This window comes from Chiloscyllium plagiosum, unplaced genomic scaffold (assembly GCF_037043375.1).
Source record: "Chiloscyllium plagiosum isolate Xiang-an unplaced genomic scaffold, Cpla_swu_hap1 HiC_scaffold_2, whole genome shotgun sequence".
Taxonomy (NCBI): Eukaryota; Metazoa; Chordata; class Chondrichthyes; order Orectolobiformes; family Hemiscylliidae; genus Chiloscyllium; species Chiloscyllium plagiosum.
The window spans coordinates 100726335-100743357 of NW_028270140.1; the positions used below are offsets into that span (position 1 = coordinate 100726335).

The 17023-nt window shown below is 44.1% G+C and overlaps 1 protein-coding gene across 2 annotated transcripts in view; it reads right to left on the reverse strand.

Annotated features, from left to right (window-relative positions):
- cast (calpastatin) overlaps window positions 1-17023 on the reverse strand; it is a 218472-nt gene that overhangs the window by 180089 nt on the left and 21360 nt on the right. For both annotated transcript variants that reach the window (XM_087999011.1, XM_043709721.2), the window contains exon 2: window positions 9541-9609. In XM_087999011.1, the coding sequence (XP_087855137.1) occupies window positions 9541-9609 (69 nt within the window). The remainder of the gene's footprint in view (window positions 1-9540; window positions 9610-17023) is intronic.

Below are 17023 nucleotides of genomic sequence, written 5' to 3' on the forward strand. Positions count from 1 at the left end.
TGGGAGTGTGGGGGCAGGCGTGTGTGATGTTGGACAGGGTTGGGGGAGCGGAGTGGCAGGTGCAGTGTTGGACAGGGTTGAGGGGTGGGGGCAGGCAGGAGTGGTGTTGGACAGGGTTGGGAGGTGGGGGCAGGCAGAGGTAGTGATGGACGGGGTGGTGATGACAAGGTTGGGGGGCGGGGGCAGGTGGGGGTGGCGTTGGACAGGTTTGGAGGCGGGGTTGGTGTTGGATAGGGCTGGGGGGCGGGGGCAGACGGGGTGGTGTTGGACAGGGTTGGGGGGGTGAGGGGAGGCCGGGGTGGTGTTGGACAAGGTTGTGGAGCGGGGCACGGAGTTGGACTGGGTTAGGGGCGGGGCAGGTGGGTGTGGTGTTGGACAGGGTTGGGGGGGGTGGGGGCAGGCGGGTTGGTGTTGGACAGGGTTGGGGGGGCAGGGGCAGGGGCAGTGCTGGACAGGGTTTGGGGGTGGGGCAGACAGGGGCGGTGTTGGACAGGGTTGGGGGGGCGGGGTCAGGCAGCGTGGTGTTGGACAGGGTTTGGGGGCGGGGTCAGGCGGGGGCAGTGTTGGACAGAGTTAGGGGCAGGGTCAGGCGGGGACGGTGTTGGACAGGGTTGGGGGCGCAGGGGCAGTGTTGGACAGGGTGAGGGAGCGGGGTGGCGGGTGCGGTGTTGGACAGATTTGGGGGTGGGGCTGGTGTTGGGCAGGGTTGAGGGGGTGGGGGCAGGCGGGAATGGTGCTGACGGGGTTGGGGGGGGCGGGGCAGTGTTGGACTGGGTTGGGGGCGGGGTTGGTGTTGGATAGGGTTGGGGGTGCAGGGATGGTGTTGGACAGGGTTGGAGGTGGTGTTGGACAAGGTTGTGGAGCGGGGGTGGTGCGGGGGGGGGGCGTGGGCGGTGTTGGACAGTGTTGGGGACGGGGGCAGGTGGGTTTGGTGTTGGACAGGGTTGGGGAGCCGGGGGCGGGGGCGGTGTTGGACAGGGTTGGGGGCGGGGGTGATGTTGGACAGGGTTGAGGGGGCGGGGACAGGCATGGGTGGTGTTGGACAAGGTTGGGGAGCGGGGTGCAGGGGTGGTGTTGGACAGGGTTGGGGGCGGGGGTGGTGTTGGACAGGGTTGGGGGAGCGGGGGCGGTGTTGGACAGGGTTGGGGGAGCGGGGGCGGTGTTGGACAGGGGTGAGGGCGGGGACAGGTGTGGTGTTGGACAGGTTTGGGGGTGGGGTTGGTGTTGGGCAGGGTTGAGGGGGTGGGGGCAGGCGGGAATGGTGCTGACGGGGTTGGGGGTGCGGGAGCAGTGTTGGACAGGGTTGGGCGGGCAGGGGCTGGGGTGGTGTTGGACAGGGTCGGGGCGGGGCTGGTGTTGGGCAGGGTTGAGGGGGTGGGGGCAGGCAGGGGTGGTGTTAGACAGGGTTGGGGGACGGGGGCAGGCAGGGCGGTGTTGGACAGGGTTGGGGGGCGAGGGCAGGAAGGGCGGTGTTGGACAGGGTTGGGGGGGCTGGGACAGGCGGGTCAGTGTTGGACAGGTTTGGGGGTGGACGCAGGCATGGGTGGTGTACAGGGTTGGGGGCGGGGGCAGTGTTGGACTGGGTTGGAGGCGGGGTTGGTGTTGGATAGGTTTGGGGGCGGGGGCAGACAGGGGTGGTGTTGGACAGGGTTGGGGGTGGTGTTGGACAAGGTTGTGGAGTGGGGGGGCGCGGGGGGCGTGGGTGGTGTTGGACAGAGTTGTGGACGGGGGCAGGTGTTGGACAGGGTTGAGGGGGCGGGGGCAGGCAGTGGGCAGGGTTGGGGAGTGGGGGTTGGGAGTGGTTTTGGACAGGGTTGGGGGGCGTGGGGCGGGATTGGTGTTGGACAGGGTTGGGGGGCGAGTGCAGGCAGGGATGTTGTTGGACAGGGTTGGGGGCGGGGGCGGTGTTGGACAGGGTTGGGGAGCGGGGTGCGGGGGTGCTTTTGGACAGGGTTGGGGGGGCGGGGGCAGGCGCTGGGCAGGGTTGGGGACCAGGGGGGTGGGGGTGGTTTTGGACAGGGTTGGGGGCGGGCTCGGGATTGGTGTTGGACAGGGTTGGGAGGGGCGAGTGCAGGCAGGGGTGTTGTTGGACAGGGTTGGGGGGCGGGGGCGGTGTTGGACAGGGTTGGGGAGTGGGGGGTGGTTTTGGACAGGGTTGGGGGAGGGCTCAGGATTGGTGTTGGACAGGGTTGGGGGGGCGAGTGCAGGCAGGGGTGTTGTTGGACAGGGTTGGGGGGCGGGGGCGGTGTTGGACAGGGTTGGGGAGTGGGGGGTGGTTTTGGACAGGGTTGGGGGGCAGGGGCAGTGTTGGACAGGGTTGTGGGTGCGGGGGCAGGCGAGTGTGGTGTTGGACAGGGTTGTGGGGCGGGGGCAGGGTTGGGGAGTGGGGGGGGTGGGTGTGGTTTTGGACAGGGTTTGGGGGCGTGGGGCGGGATTGGTGTTGGACAGGGTTGGGGGACGAGTGCAGGCAGGGGTGTTGTTGGACAGGGTTGGGGGCGGGGGCGGTGTTGGACAGGGTTGGGGAGCGGGGGTGCGGGGGTGGTTTTGGACAGGGTTTGGGGGCGTGGGGCGGGATTGGTGTTGGACAGGGTTGGGGGACGAGTGCAGGCAGGGGTGTTGTTGGACAGGGTTGGGGGCGGGGGCGGTGTTGGACAGGGTTGGGGAGCGGGGGTGCGGGGGTGGTTTTGGACAGGGTTGGGGGGGCGGGGGCAGGCGGTGGGCAGGGTTGGGGAGCGGGGTGGTGGGGGTGGTTTTGGACAGGGTTGGGGGCGGGGTCGGGATTGGTGTTGGACAGGGTTGGGGGGGCGAGTGCAGGCAGGGGTGTTGTTGGACAGGGTTGGGGGCGGGGGCAGTGTTGGACAGGGTTGGGGAGTGGGGGGTGGTTTTGGACAGGGTTAGGGGGCGGGGGCAGTGTTGGACAGGGTTGGGGGCGCGGGGGCAGGCGGGGGAGTTGTTGGACAGGGTTGGGGGAGCGGGGGCAGGCGGGGGTGCTGTTGGTCAGGGTTGGGCGAAGGGAGGGCTCGGTTTTGGACAAGGTTGAGGGAAGTGGGGTCGGTGTTGGACAAGTTTGGGGGAAGGGGGGTGTTGTTGGATGAGTTGAGTTTGGGGGGGTGGGGGCAGGCGTGGGGACGGTGTTGGACATAATTGGGGGCAGGGCGTGGGGGGTCAGTGTTGAATGGTTTTGAGGTTCGGGGGCGGGGGTGTTCGACGGGGTTCTGGGGGCGGTGTTGGGTGTGGGGTCTCGCACGCTGAAATGCTGCCTTACCTCCTGAACGAGGAGCAGACTTTAAAAACTCCGAGCCCCAGAAGAAAGGCATTTAATTGATTAACCGAATAATGGATTATCCGAACAAAGTACTGCCCAGCCCTCTCGTTTGGATAATCAAGGTTCTCCTGTAATACCCTGTTCTTTGGTTCTCCCTTCAAAAAATGAACAGTTTCACAATTCTCCAACACAGTGCTCCATTTGCTAATTTTTTGGCCACTTACTTAACCTACCAATACCTCTCTTTAAACTGTTTATATCCTTCTCACAACTTCCATTCCACCTATTTTTGTGTCATCTGCAAATTCAACTACAGTATATCTGTTTCCTACCTCCAAGTCATTAATATATCTTCTAAACACTTGCAGTCCCCACACTGGTCCCTGTGGAACCCCTTTGGTTACAGGTTGTCAACTTGAAAAATAACTCCTTATCCTTACTTGCTGTTTCCAATCCACTTTGGTTGCGAGTTCCTTGAGAAACTCTAACAAATTAGGCACCTTTTTTTTAATCATGAAGCCATGCTGACTCTTCTCAATCAAACTGTGATTTTGCAAATGTTCTGCTATTTCTTCCTTAATAACTGATTCCAATATTTTTCCAACAATAGACGTTAGGCTAATCTTTCTATAATAACTTGTTTTTGCTGCTTCCCATTTTGCAGAGGGTTGTCACATTAGTAGTTTTCCAATCGCCTAGTACTTCTCCAGAATCTATTGAGTTAAAACCAATGCATCCACGATCTCTGTGGATACACCTTTTAGGATTCTAGGATGCAAACCATCAGGGTTGAGGGATATATTCGCTTATAACCACATTAGTTTTTTCTAATATTACTTCTTTAGTGATGGTGACGGTAGTTAATTCCTCCCACATACTCATTAGTGTTAATGGGATGCTCAAATTATTTCCACCACAAAGACTGATGCAAAATGTCTGTTTAACCCCTCTGCCGTTTCCTTATTCCCCAAAGCCATCTCTCCAAATTCATTTTCTAAGAGGCCTATGTTCATTTTGACCTCTCTCTTCCTTTTTATGTATTTTAAAAAGCTCTCATTGTCAGGTTTTATATTCTTCATTAGTTTGTCCTTGTATTTTTTACTTCCTCTGTTTTTTTAAACCCTTCTTTGCTTGATTCTGAATTTATCCCAATCTTCAGGACTTTTGCATCTTCATATGCTTCTTCTTTCAACTTTATACTCTCTTTAACCTTCTTGGTTAGCCCATGGTTAGATTGTCTCTCTTTTATAATCTTGCCTCCTTACTGTGATGTATTTTTTGCTGAAGTCATGAATCACCTCCTTAAATGTCGGCCACTACTAGCTTACTGTTATTCCTGCTAATCTATCCGCCCTATCCTCATTGCATTGTGATTCCCTTTATTTAAGTTAAATACAGTTGTTTCTGACTCAAATTTCTCACTCAAACTAAACATTAAATTCTATCATGTTATTATCACTATTTTATTCGGAGGTCATTTATTAAAAATGCTTCATTTACTAGATCCAAAATAGCCTGCTCCCCGGTTGGCTTCATGACAGATTGCTCTAGGAAACTCTTGCTAATGCATTCTAAGAGTTTGTTATCATAGCGACCTATTCCAATTTGGTTAACCCATCAACAAGAAGATTAAAATAATCTGTAATTATTATTCTATTCTTTTACATGCCCCTACTATTTGTTGATGTACAGCCTTTCCTACAGAGTAGCTACTGTTTGGGGGTGTTGGCAGACCTGCTCGAGTTTCTCAAGAACTTTCAGTTTTTATTTCAGATCTTCAGCATCTGCAGTAATTTTAATCTTATCTTAGGATGCTTCTCTGAATCGAAACAACACTACATCAATAGAAATTATGGTTATCTGAAATACTTGTGAGTTATTAACATACTGAGCATCAAACTAGCTTTAAGCACGTCCAGAATATGTCTGAGAATTTTTTTTACCTCACACACTCCAGAAGGTCACTTAACATTTCCATTTAAAGTTAAGATACAAGAAAACAGAAACTATTGGTCGATCAGGCTTCTCTATATCATTCAAAAACTATAATAATTCCGAACTAAAATGGATTTCAGCTGCTTTCTTAAAATCTCAGGCTGTCAAAAGATTACAGCCTCTGCAGTGTACAATGTTTCACTCATTCATTCTGTTGGCAAGCCACAGATGAGGCAGGCCCGAAATGCAATGTTTGCCTTTGTTTGAATCATAACGACCTAATGACTCATTTTAAACACATTTACATCTGGTTATGGATTCATAATGACTGTTGTGACGATGCTGTGGTTTCAAGGGATTGTTTGTCCTGGTTTCTTTTAGAGAGAAATTGGGGGACATGTACTGAGAAGTCGATGAGAAGATAAACAACTTGCGAAGCCTTGCGTTTTTTTTTAATATGTTGAACCAATAGAAGCAGCATGAATGGGTGTGGTCAAGCTCCCATGCATAGAGCCAGGGATTTTAGGTTTAGCTTTCAGCAGTTGCTGTTGGGGTCTTGAAGAAGTAGAAGCTATTTCTTCCCTCTCTTGATTACAGCCAAAAGCTGGGGGTTGTCTCCTGCTGCGGGAGTTGCATGTGAGGCAATCTGCTTTCTGAATTTACCTTTTGCCAAGGATGTGTTTTTGGAATGTTACAATATTGAAACAGTTAATAGGTACCGTACTGATTATTCTGTCAAGTTTTCCAACACAGTTAAGTTATTCCATCTGCTTCTTTCTTTTGTTGTGTTTTAGCTATAGTGGGTAAATAAAGTGTGTTTTGCTTTAAATCTGGTAGTTTGACCAATCGAATTGCATCTGGAATGCAACACCTTACATTTACCTTCAAAGTTTGGGAGAAGATTTGTAGCTCGGGTGCTCGTTGTCGTGGTTCTGTTCACCAAGCTGGGAATTTGTTGCAGACGTTTCGTCCCCTGTCTAGGTGACATTCTCAGTGCTTGGGAGCCTCCTGTGAAGCGCTTCTATGATGTTTCCTCTGGCATTTATAGTGACTTGTACCTGCCGCTTCCGGTTGTCAGTTCCAGCTGTCCGCTGCAGTGGTCGGTATATTGGGTCCAGGTCGATGTGCTTATTGATTGAATCTGGATCCACAGATTCAATCAATAAGCACATCGACCTGGACCCAATATACCGACCACTGCAGCGGACAGCTGGAACTGACAACCGGAAGCGGCAGGTACAAGTCACTATAAATGCCAGAGGAAACATCATAGAAGCGCTTCACAGGAGGCTCCCAAGCACTGAGAATGTCACCTAGACAGGGGACGAAACGTCTGCAACAAATTCCCAGCTCGGCGAACAGAACGACAACAACATTTACCTTTAAAATAAGAGAAAGTTAGGGTCAAGACTATCTTCTGAATATTTTGAGGGGATTTGGTTTGGCCTATAATGCTGCATACTTTCAATAATTGGTGTAAATCTGGTTCACAATTAGTTTTTGGTTTCCTGATAATGTAAACTCTCTGCAGCATTTGAGAAAATAATCTACAGAAATGTTTTACTGATATTTATCCCAGCAATTTAAATATAATTTTCAATTAATGTCATAGTTTAAGCTGGGATTACATATGAAAGCCACATGTGCAGGCTGGAGAGCTGGGCGGATGGGCAGGGTGGGGGCAGGGGATATGGAGCAAAATCACATTTCTTACTTATTCATCACAACTGTATGTTTTGTTAAAGTTGTTTTTACATTAAAAAGGAAATTTGTCAAAGTCCCTAATTTGGTTCCTGTTTAATTACCCCGATCCTTGCTTAGCTGCCTATGCGCATGTGACATTTGGAACTCTATTAGAGTCATAGAGTCATAGAGATGTACAGCATGGAAACAGACCCTTCGGTCCAACCTGTCCATGCCGACCAGATATCCCTTTTAAACTGAAGGTAAAGCTTGCTCCCCACTCTCCCCACCAAACCATCCCAAGATAGATCCAGCACACAATTCGTTAGAGAGTGAAGTTCCATCTACACTGTCCCCACCAAATACCACCAGGACAAGTACAATCATGGGGATTGGATACAGAGTAAAGGCCCCTCAACACAATCCCCACCAAACACTTACTGGACAAACAAAGCACAGGATCAGATACAGAGTAGAGCTTGTTCCACACCGTGCCCATCAAACAATCCCAGGATAGGTACAGCATGGAGTTCGATACAAAATGAAGCTCCCTCTACAGTGTCCCCATTAAATACTTTCAGGACAGGTACAACGCAATGTTAGATACAGTGTAAAGCTCTTTCTACTCTGTCCCCAACAAACACCCCCAGGCCAGAGACAGTTCAGAGTTAGGTACAGAGTAAGGCTCTCTTGACATTGTCTTCATCAAACACTCCCAGGACAAACAAATCACAGGGTCACATACAGAGTAGAGCTCGCTCCACACTGAGCCCATCAAACACTCCCAGGATAGGTACAGCTCACAGTTCAATACAGAATACAGCTTCCCCTACACTGTATCCCTCAAACAAACACTCTCAGGACAGATACTGCACAGAGTTTGATACAAATCAAAGCTGCTTCTACATTATTCCCATCAAACACTCCCAGGATAGGTACAGCGTTTGGTTTGCATCTTCTATCTGTAAAGTAATAGTCAGCAAAGCCCCAGAACACTGTAGAATTGTTCTCTCAGGAAGAGTGATGACTAGTGGTGAGTTCAACCTGAGGATCGCCACACCTCAGGTGAAAAGCGAAGTTGACAAGGCAGGATCTTGATGGTGATCTCAGCTGGTGTGGCAATTAAACCAGCATTACTCTGTATTGCAAAACACACATCTAGCATCTGAGCTAACCAACTCCCAAGATACACCTCACAAATATACTCTTCAATCGATGCAATCAAGACACATCATTTATGAATACAAGTGGACTTTGACATTCCCAAAAAAATGAATAAAACTGAATAGTGGATTTTGCTGCTGCTGAATAAAGTCTGAAGCTTAAAGGGTGAATCAGCTTCTACAAACTGCTTGCTAATACACAAAGGGAAGAAAGCTTGCATTTATAGAAACACCTTTCATGAGCTGCAAATATACCAAAGCGTTTTGCAGCCAATAAAGTACTTTTTAAAAAGTGTCATCACAATTTTGTGCATCAGGAAACATGGCAGCAATGTTGTATACTGCACAATGATGAGGACAGCTAGACAGCCGATTTTAGCAATGCTGCTTGGAGGCTAAATGCCTCTTGCAAAGCAGATAATTCAGACAGAAACTTCCTCTATTTATAACATGGATCAATTTGGTAAACTGAAGCTTCCAGTAAGAAGCTATCTGCATAATGCTTACTGCTCAATGTTCAGCTACTTCATTCACTAACTATGCAAGAAAGTCAATAACTTTGTGGTTTACAATGTTAAAGTAGCATGAGGGAGTTACATTTTGTAAATTATACCTAAACTTAATATAACAGATAAAAAGACCAACAGCTATAAATGACTAATGAATCCTACATGTTTTTAGCAAGTAGGTTTCCCATGTTTTGGTAGCTCAATTGGTAAAAGTTGGTAAAAATGTTTCCTAACATTGAACCAAAACTATTCATACTATTGTGCAAATGTATTCATATTTCATTTCAACATATTGTTCATTATTTTCAAAACAGCACAAGACCCCTCGTGTTGCTGGAATTAAAGGGGATATTCTTACCAGCTTGTAGAAGGGGGGAACACAGCATGGCTTCAGTAAAGTCATGTGAAGCTGCAGTAGGTCAGCTCCTAGACCATGCCATGCTACTGATGATTTTTACTGATGGGAGGGCTTAAGGGGTGAGGCAAATACATAATGGAATAAATAAGAACATTGTTGTTAAGATGTCATCATTTTGTTGACAGCTGGCCATGTCTCTGTTGCACAAGGAGGTCACTAACGAGATCAGTAGGGGGATTATGTTTTAATCAAACAGGAGGACGTGGATAGGAAAGGCGAACCTGCTGCCCTATGGATTTCCCTCCAGCAATAGGCCAGATCAAATCAATTTTGAAGATATTTCTCCCTCCTTGCTGAATGCAGCAAGTCTCCAGCCTGCCTGAGCATGCCCGCCATTTGTAAAGGCGCTGATGAGGCTTTGAAATGCCAGCCCTGAGAATGAGCCACTGTCCTAAATATGATGGCAAACCCAGTGACAGCCATTTCTTTGGAGGCTTCCTGTAAAATTAAGAATCACCAGTGTCAGGCTATCCAGCAGGTCAACAAAAATCTCCCCTACAACATTTTACCTTCACCTCCTAACTAATCACTTCGCTGTAAATTCAACAAGTTTGTTAGTTTTCCTACCTCTGGTGTTTGAGCACTCATGCTGACTCCTTGTTTCGATGATTTAGATAAATCTTGCTTCTTTGCTCCCTGTTAAAGAAATACAAAGTGGAATTTTAGTTACTTAAACGATTCCCAGGTAGATGAATGCATGTCCTATAGAAATATTTTACTTATAGATGAGTATGTATTTGGAAATTCAAGGCATAAAATTTAAAAATCAATGCAAGTTTTTATTTATTCATTCATTCAATGTCAGCTTCACTATCTGGGCCACATCCCTAAAGCTCTTGAGAAGACGATAGAGTGCTGCAGTGAATATTCTGTGGGTAACACTGTCCAGAGGGGACATCCAGGGTTTTGACTCAGTCATCGTGCATGAACAACAATACAGGTTCAATTCGAGTTGGTGTTTGGCTTGGAGGGGAACTTATGATGTTCCCATGTGTCTGCTGCCTGTGCCCTTTTAGTAGAAGAGTTTTTCAGTTTGGAAAATGCTTTAAAGAAACCTGGTGAATTGTTCAGTGTATTTTTGTAGATGCTACATACTCCAGCTACACTGAGCCAGTGAATGTTTAAGTTGGCAAATGGGGGCTTGAGAGAATGAGATTGATCAAATGGACTACTTTGTCAGAACTGTGTTATGAAGCAGTAACCATCCAGGCAAATGCAGAATACTCCAGTACACTTCTGACTTGTATCTTGTCAGTGGTGGACAGGGTATGATTATATAGGAAGTGTGTTACTCACTGCAGGAATCCTACCTGCTACATTTGCCATAGCATTGACATGGCAAATCCAACGAAGTTTTTAAATCGAGAATTTTAATGGTAATACATTGAATATAAAAGGATGCTGTTAGTTTCTCTTTCGCTGGATCTGGGCCTCTGTGCAGCATGAATTATGATACTGACTCCTCATTATTTGAGTATATGAAAGCTATTAATGATTTCCTCATCTTCCATGGATTCTCATGTCAATCCACTTCGGACACTGAAGTCCACAGAAGTGGTAGATTTTGTTGTTACTGTTACTATGTGAGGGAATTTCTGCCATTATGACACCTCTGGTTTTCCTCTGGGTATGAGGGATGTTGCAAAATTGATATTGTGGTCTTCGAAATATACTGAATTAATTGGAGACATGTTACTTGACAGCTAGCAGCCTAAGGAGAAAGTGAGGACTGCAGATGCTGGAGAGTCAGAGTCAAGAAGTGTGGCACTGGAAAAGTACGACAGGTCAGGCATAATCCAAGAAGCAGGAGAATCAATGTTTCGGGCAAAAGCCCTTTATTTGGAATGTGGAGGGGGAAGGGTGTGGAGAGATAAGCCTGAATGTCCAAGCCATTGTGCAGGTTGGCACAGACTCCTGTTTGAAGTTAAATTAAACTGAAAATTGTGCAACTACCAGTGAATATCATCATTCTAATATTATGTTTCAGTGATGCTGTCTGAATGGTGCAAGTTCAACAGCTGCACATATCAACTCATCACTTTCTGTCACATGTTTGACTCAAGGTCAGTATTATGAAAGCTTGGAAACAGCAAGCATAAACTGAGACCGTGTTTATGTTGCAAATAAAGTGCTTTTGTTAAAGTGCAATAAAATTTCTCTAGGTCAACATGGTAATATTTCAAATAACAAAGAATCAACGAGATAGTCAATTAGTAAATGAGATGTAAAGTGTTTAGAAAAGGGAAGTGCTGTTGAATCAAGATCATGTTTGTTTCAACTCTGACATACACCAATTGTCACCAATCACTGTTCATTTTTGTTCAGAGCACTGCAATGAAAAGTTTTAGCTTAAAAATGTGTTGCTGGAAAAGCGCAGCAGATCAGGCAGCATCAAAGGAACAGGAGAATCTACGTTTCGGGCATAAGCCCTTCTTCAGGAAAGATGCTGCCTGACCTGCTGCGCTTTTCCAGCAACACATTTTTAAGCTCTGATCTCCAGCATCTGCAGTCCTCACTTTCTCCTAATGAAAGGTTTTAGTCGAACATCTTTAAAATATTTCACACTGAATGATATAAAACTCATTAGTAATATAAACTATACATCACATGTTGGGTAAATAGAAATTTAATGTTGCAATTTCAAAAAAGAATTTTCACCTATTATGTTACTTCAGTTAAATGATTTTGATGGTGAACCATCTGACTTTATCACCATTACTCTTCTTAATCTGATTTAAAGTTATAACTTGGATTAAACACAGATTGACACTAAAATCTAGAAGTTTTAGTGTGTAAGTTATTGTTACTCTAAAGGTTTTGCTGTGAAGCACAGTTAGGATTTCCTCTGATATTATAAAATGTTTCATTGTCATCTTACCCTGAAGATGTTGTGTTTAAAGTACACATTGTGTTGGTCAGATTATCAATGTTGGGAAATGAGATTATTTTCCACTAAAACATGCAGCACCACCACCATGTATTCTTGATCAGATGGCATACAGGCAGATGCTATACGCCCAAAATAATGTGTGCCTCGGCATCTCAAATACCAGACACTGCTGTAGAGAGATTAATTTGGTACTTGGCTACAGGCACAGGAATGTATTTCTGATTACCAATGCAGTCAGCCAATCATGAAAGTATTGTTTTCAAAATAAGCCAAAGTTCTTGGTAACTTCATGATACACAGGAAATTGACACATCCTGTCAGCAGCTGAAACCCCACCATGACCATAATAAATCCAGAACTTCAGCAGTTCCCTCACTACTCCAGGTATTGTTCTTCCTCATCTTACCTCCTTCTCCCATTCCTCCTGATGACACAAATTAGGTGTCAAATAAGGGACATTAGCCCAGCGTTCAGTTGTTAAGGAGACAAAGTCTAGGCTGAGTACTGACACTAAAACTGACTGTTTTAACAAAGTGCAACAGGCTGTCTCCGATGTGATTTAAATACACTTTTCAAACTTCTGGCAGAAAGTGATCAACAGAATATGATAAACTTTTAAATAATGCTCAACTTGGTTATTCCCAATCACTTGTTCATTGTTTGGAGAAAATGTTAAACATGAAAAGCAGGGGCAGCTTCACTAGTGGGCAATAGCAAGCAACTGAAGTGACAACAAACTACTAATGTACCTCAGGTATTTGCTTAGAGAGTAGCTTTAACCCTTTTTCCAGGTTGACACCTTGTACCAAGTGTAGACTAAACTGACATTTCAGATTAAGATTCAATGTTGGCCATCTCACAGTACCTAATGTATTCATGGACATTTGTCACATACAAAAACACAAAGAACCACTGAAGATGTTCTGATCACAAACACATTCTTATTCCATTAGGGACGGTAGTCAGGTTAACATGGTCAATATCGCATGGACCAATTATATATTCTCGCTCAACTTGTTCTTCAGTGTACACAAGAGCAGTTGCTTGCATTTTAGAGTGGTTATTATTTCGCTGCCTTTAGCTGTCACGGCTTTGATACCCGAAGGATGTTTGCCTTGAAAACTTGGTAGAATTTCCTGAGGCATTTAGTACTGTCGTCTAAATATGGAAAAGAACAAGTCCTTTGTTACAATTCAAACTCACTCCTGATAATAATTCCTCATAGAGTCATAGAGATGTACAGCAGGGAAGCAGACCCTTCGGTCCAACCCTCCAGTCTTCCAGCACCTCACCTGTGACTATCGATGATACAAATATCTCAGCAAGAGGCCCAGCAATCACTTCTCTAGCTTCCCACAAAGTTCTCGGGTACACCTGATTAGGTCCTGAGGATTTATCCACTTTTAGCCATTTCAAGACATCCAGCACTTCCTCCTCTGTAATCTAGACATTTTGCAAGATGTCACCATCTATTTCCCTCCATTCTATATCTTCCATATCCTTTTCCACAGTAAATACTGATGCAAAATATTCATTTAGTATCTCCCCCATTTTCTGTGGCTCCACAAAAAAGCTGATCTTTGAGGGGCCCTATTCTCTCCCTAGTTACCCTTTTGTCCTTAATATATTTGTAAAAACCCTTTGGATTCTCCTTAATTCTATTTGCATGCTAAATACAAAATTCTGTCTTTATAGGTCTGGGACATAAAACATGATTGCATGCATGAATGAAACTATTTTATTTTCAATGCATGCTGTACTAATAATAAGATCTCTTTCAGGAACATAGGAGCAGGAATAGACCATTCAGCCCTTCAAGCCTGCGACATCATTCAATTAGATCAGGGCTGAACAGAGACTTAAGAAAAAAAACCCTACCCTATAATATCATTATTCTACAGCAATAAATTCCAGTGGGGTGACTCCTCAATCTCTTATACTCCAGAGAATACAGGCACAGTTTCTTCAATCTCTCCTCATAAGTAAATCCCCCTATGGTAAGTATAACCTTCCTCAGATGTGGAGACCAAAACTATACACAAAACATCAAGTGCAGTCTCACCAAAGCTCTGTACAACCTCAGAAAGGCATCTTTATTCCTGAGCTTGAATCCCTTTGCAACAAATTCTAATTTCACACTGTTTTCAGACTAAATGCTTGCTGCACCTACCTGCTAGCTTTTTGTGACTCATTAAAAAGGACACCAGGTCTCTTTGGATATGAAAACCTCTTAACCTCTCACCATTTAAGAAATACTTCTTTTCTCTTTTATCTACCAAAGGGAATAACTACTTTTATTTGCATTAAATTCTATCTGCTCTGTCCTTACCCACTTTCTTAGCCTCTCTGAGTCCTCTTAAAAATTCCTTGCACCTTGCACATAACATACATTCCCACTCACTGTTGCATCATTCACTTGCCTGTCAAACAAATAAATATGGCTTTTAGTTGCGACTTGCGTTATAACAAAATAAAGTCAAATGGAAGCAAAAGTAGTTATCACCAAGTTTTCAAATTTCATTTAATTTATAGATTGTGTCAGAATAAAAAATACCTTGAAACTGCAGCAGACATGTAAATTAATCCCCTTATTTTGAACCAGGCTTGGATAATATACTTTGCCCTAAGACTTGATACCTCTCTCTTTGAATGCTGTACTATGGCGAGATTAAGAGGAATTGCTCACAACGAAACCATCAATCATATAATAAAATTCAAGTGGCAAAACAGCAGTGCATAGATGATAAAAAGATAGTCTGTACCATCATAGAACACTGCCAAAACATCCTCTCATCATTGAGAATAGATAATTTGGAAATGCCATGAAGAACGATACAAGAATTGGAGGTCCAATGATAAAGATGAATTCTGGTAAGTTTGCAAAGACATATACAGGCAGCCCCAACTGTATAGGCTACAAAATTTGTTTTAGAAAGTGAAATGAGATGGATCTTTAATCCATAACATGTCTAAAGGACTGAAAACACAAGTCTGTATTTCTTCATTTCAGTACTTTAAAGAATTCAGACATTCCAATGCAATGCAAATAGGATTGTTTAAATAACAGAATGAAGGAACAACAAATGGATACTTCAGTAATCAAACATATAAATGTTGAAATAAATGATGCCAATTAGCAGTAACGTGCTATTATCTTGCTGAGTTGAAATCCTGTATTTACTAAACATGAAGCTGCAGCATAAAGGCAGATCTTGTACGAGATGCGATGCCGAAGAAGTTAAAGTCACAGATTTCTATGCCATTGTGCCTTGCATCCATGGATTCAAATACCCTCCTAGCTGCTTATTTCTCACCAAGTCATTACAACACTGGAGGCCATTCAGTCCATTATTATTTGGCCTCAAGCTCTTGAATTTACCTGCTATTTCTGAACGCCATTTCTATTCAAATAACCATCTGATGCACTCTTGAATGCCTCAACTGAACCTGCCCTAGCACCTTTCTCAACTTTGTTTTATATGTGGGCCTGCATGTACTTGGGTTTTATGCTTCAGAACTTCTGTGACAAGTGGGAACTGGAGGGCCAGGAATGTACAATCACTCCCGAGACAAGATTTAAATTTAAATTTATAAGTTTCATTTGTGATTTGATATTTTTATAGTTCCTCTTTAAGAAGCTGCCATGTTTAAATTTGGTTTCAATTGGTTCATTAAAAAGCCTAACTGTACGTTTTATTACTCGTGTTATTTTTCCAGTAGTCTTAAACTAAATCAAAATTTTTATTTAATCATATTACTTGAGTGCACAAAATATTTGTAATTAGAATTTTAAATAATACTGATTTGGAAACTTAACACAAAACTATACAAACGTTCAATAAAGCCCATGAGTATTGGTTTCAATATGACATAGCACTCAGCTACAGATCAATACTGAGGCTCACAATGTATTGAAATTTGCTACTTATTCCATCCATGTAACAGAGAAAATCACATGATATGCATTTACAAGTACTACAGAACAGAATGCTAAACAAGGTGGTTTGTAAATCAATACCAATAATTTAATATCATGACACTATCGACTACTTTCTCCTTATTTCGTCAACCCATATGTGTCAATTCTTTCATCTACTTTTTGAGACACAATTATTTTTGTTCTCACCTCCCTGAAGTTAATCCTCATCCCACAGTAATTGATTGTACACTTTGCTTTCCACATGGCATTCAGTTGCTGCTCTGTTTCACGAATACAAACATGGACCATTAAACACTTCTATTAGATTGTCACTCAAATCCTCAGACAAAAAGATTTACAAGCCTGATTTACTCCCAAAAAAAAGACACCAGCTCAAGTTTTGTAAGACTGCTTAATCTTGGTATAGTTTGAAATCAAATTCTTCCAGAACCAATTCTATACAGAATTTCTTTACCCTAGAGTAAAGCAACAATCTGATTAACTGCCAAGCAGTAAACAGCCATTTGGAACCCTGCTGTCCTCAATGTAAACTCACTTTCTGAAAGGTTACAATTGCAATTTCTATGAACAACGAAGTCACTATACACAACAAAATTAATCAGAGGATTTTTTTTCCTGTTACTGCAAGTCTTTCTCAATCTGAAAATCAAATGATTTGAGAGACACAGAAATTGGGTTTGAACTTTTTGAATACCCAACTACAAAAGATTCGTTATTACCAAAGTTCACACAGCAGTGGACATGATTTATTGTGTGAGGCAGCAACAGAATTTATCACCAAAATCAATTTAAAGTCCTGCAAGTTAACTCACAAAGCAAAGACTTTCCTCTTTTAATATCCTTTTATATTTATTGTACAACTTCATAAAACCATTTTGCAAACATTTTTCAATTTAGTTGCTTGTATGTGACATGACAAAAGTTTCCACATACAACTTTTCTTCCTTTCTAAATGAATAAAGATTTAGCTCCTATGGTACACAACCAACTACCAATATAGTCCAATTGGACTGATGGCCTGTTCTAATGTTCATGATGATAACAATTGCCATTTGAGTTTGAAAGCAATGATGAATACGTAGACTCAACAGTCTCTATATTCACCATTGATATATATGTAGCCCTGGTCTGGATACCCAGACTTGGAAAAAGGTGGGGCAACATGGACAATGCTGCTCTGTGACACTGATGTCAATCATTTTCAAAAACGCTACAGTCCA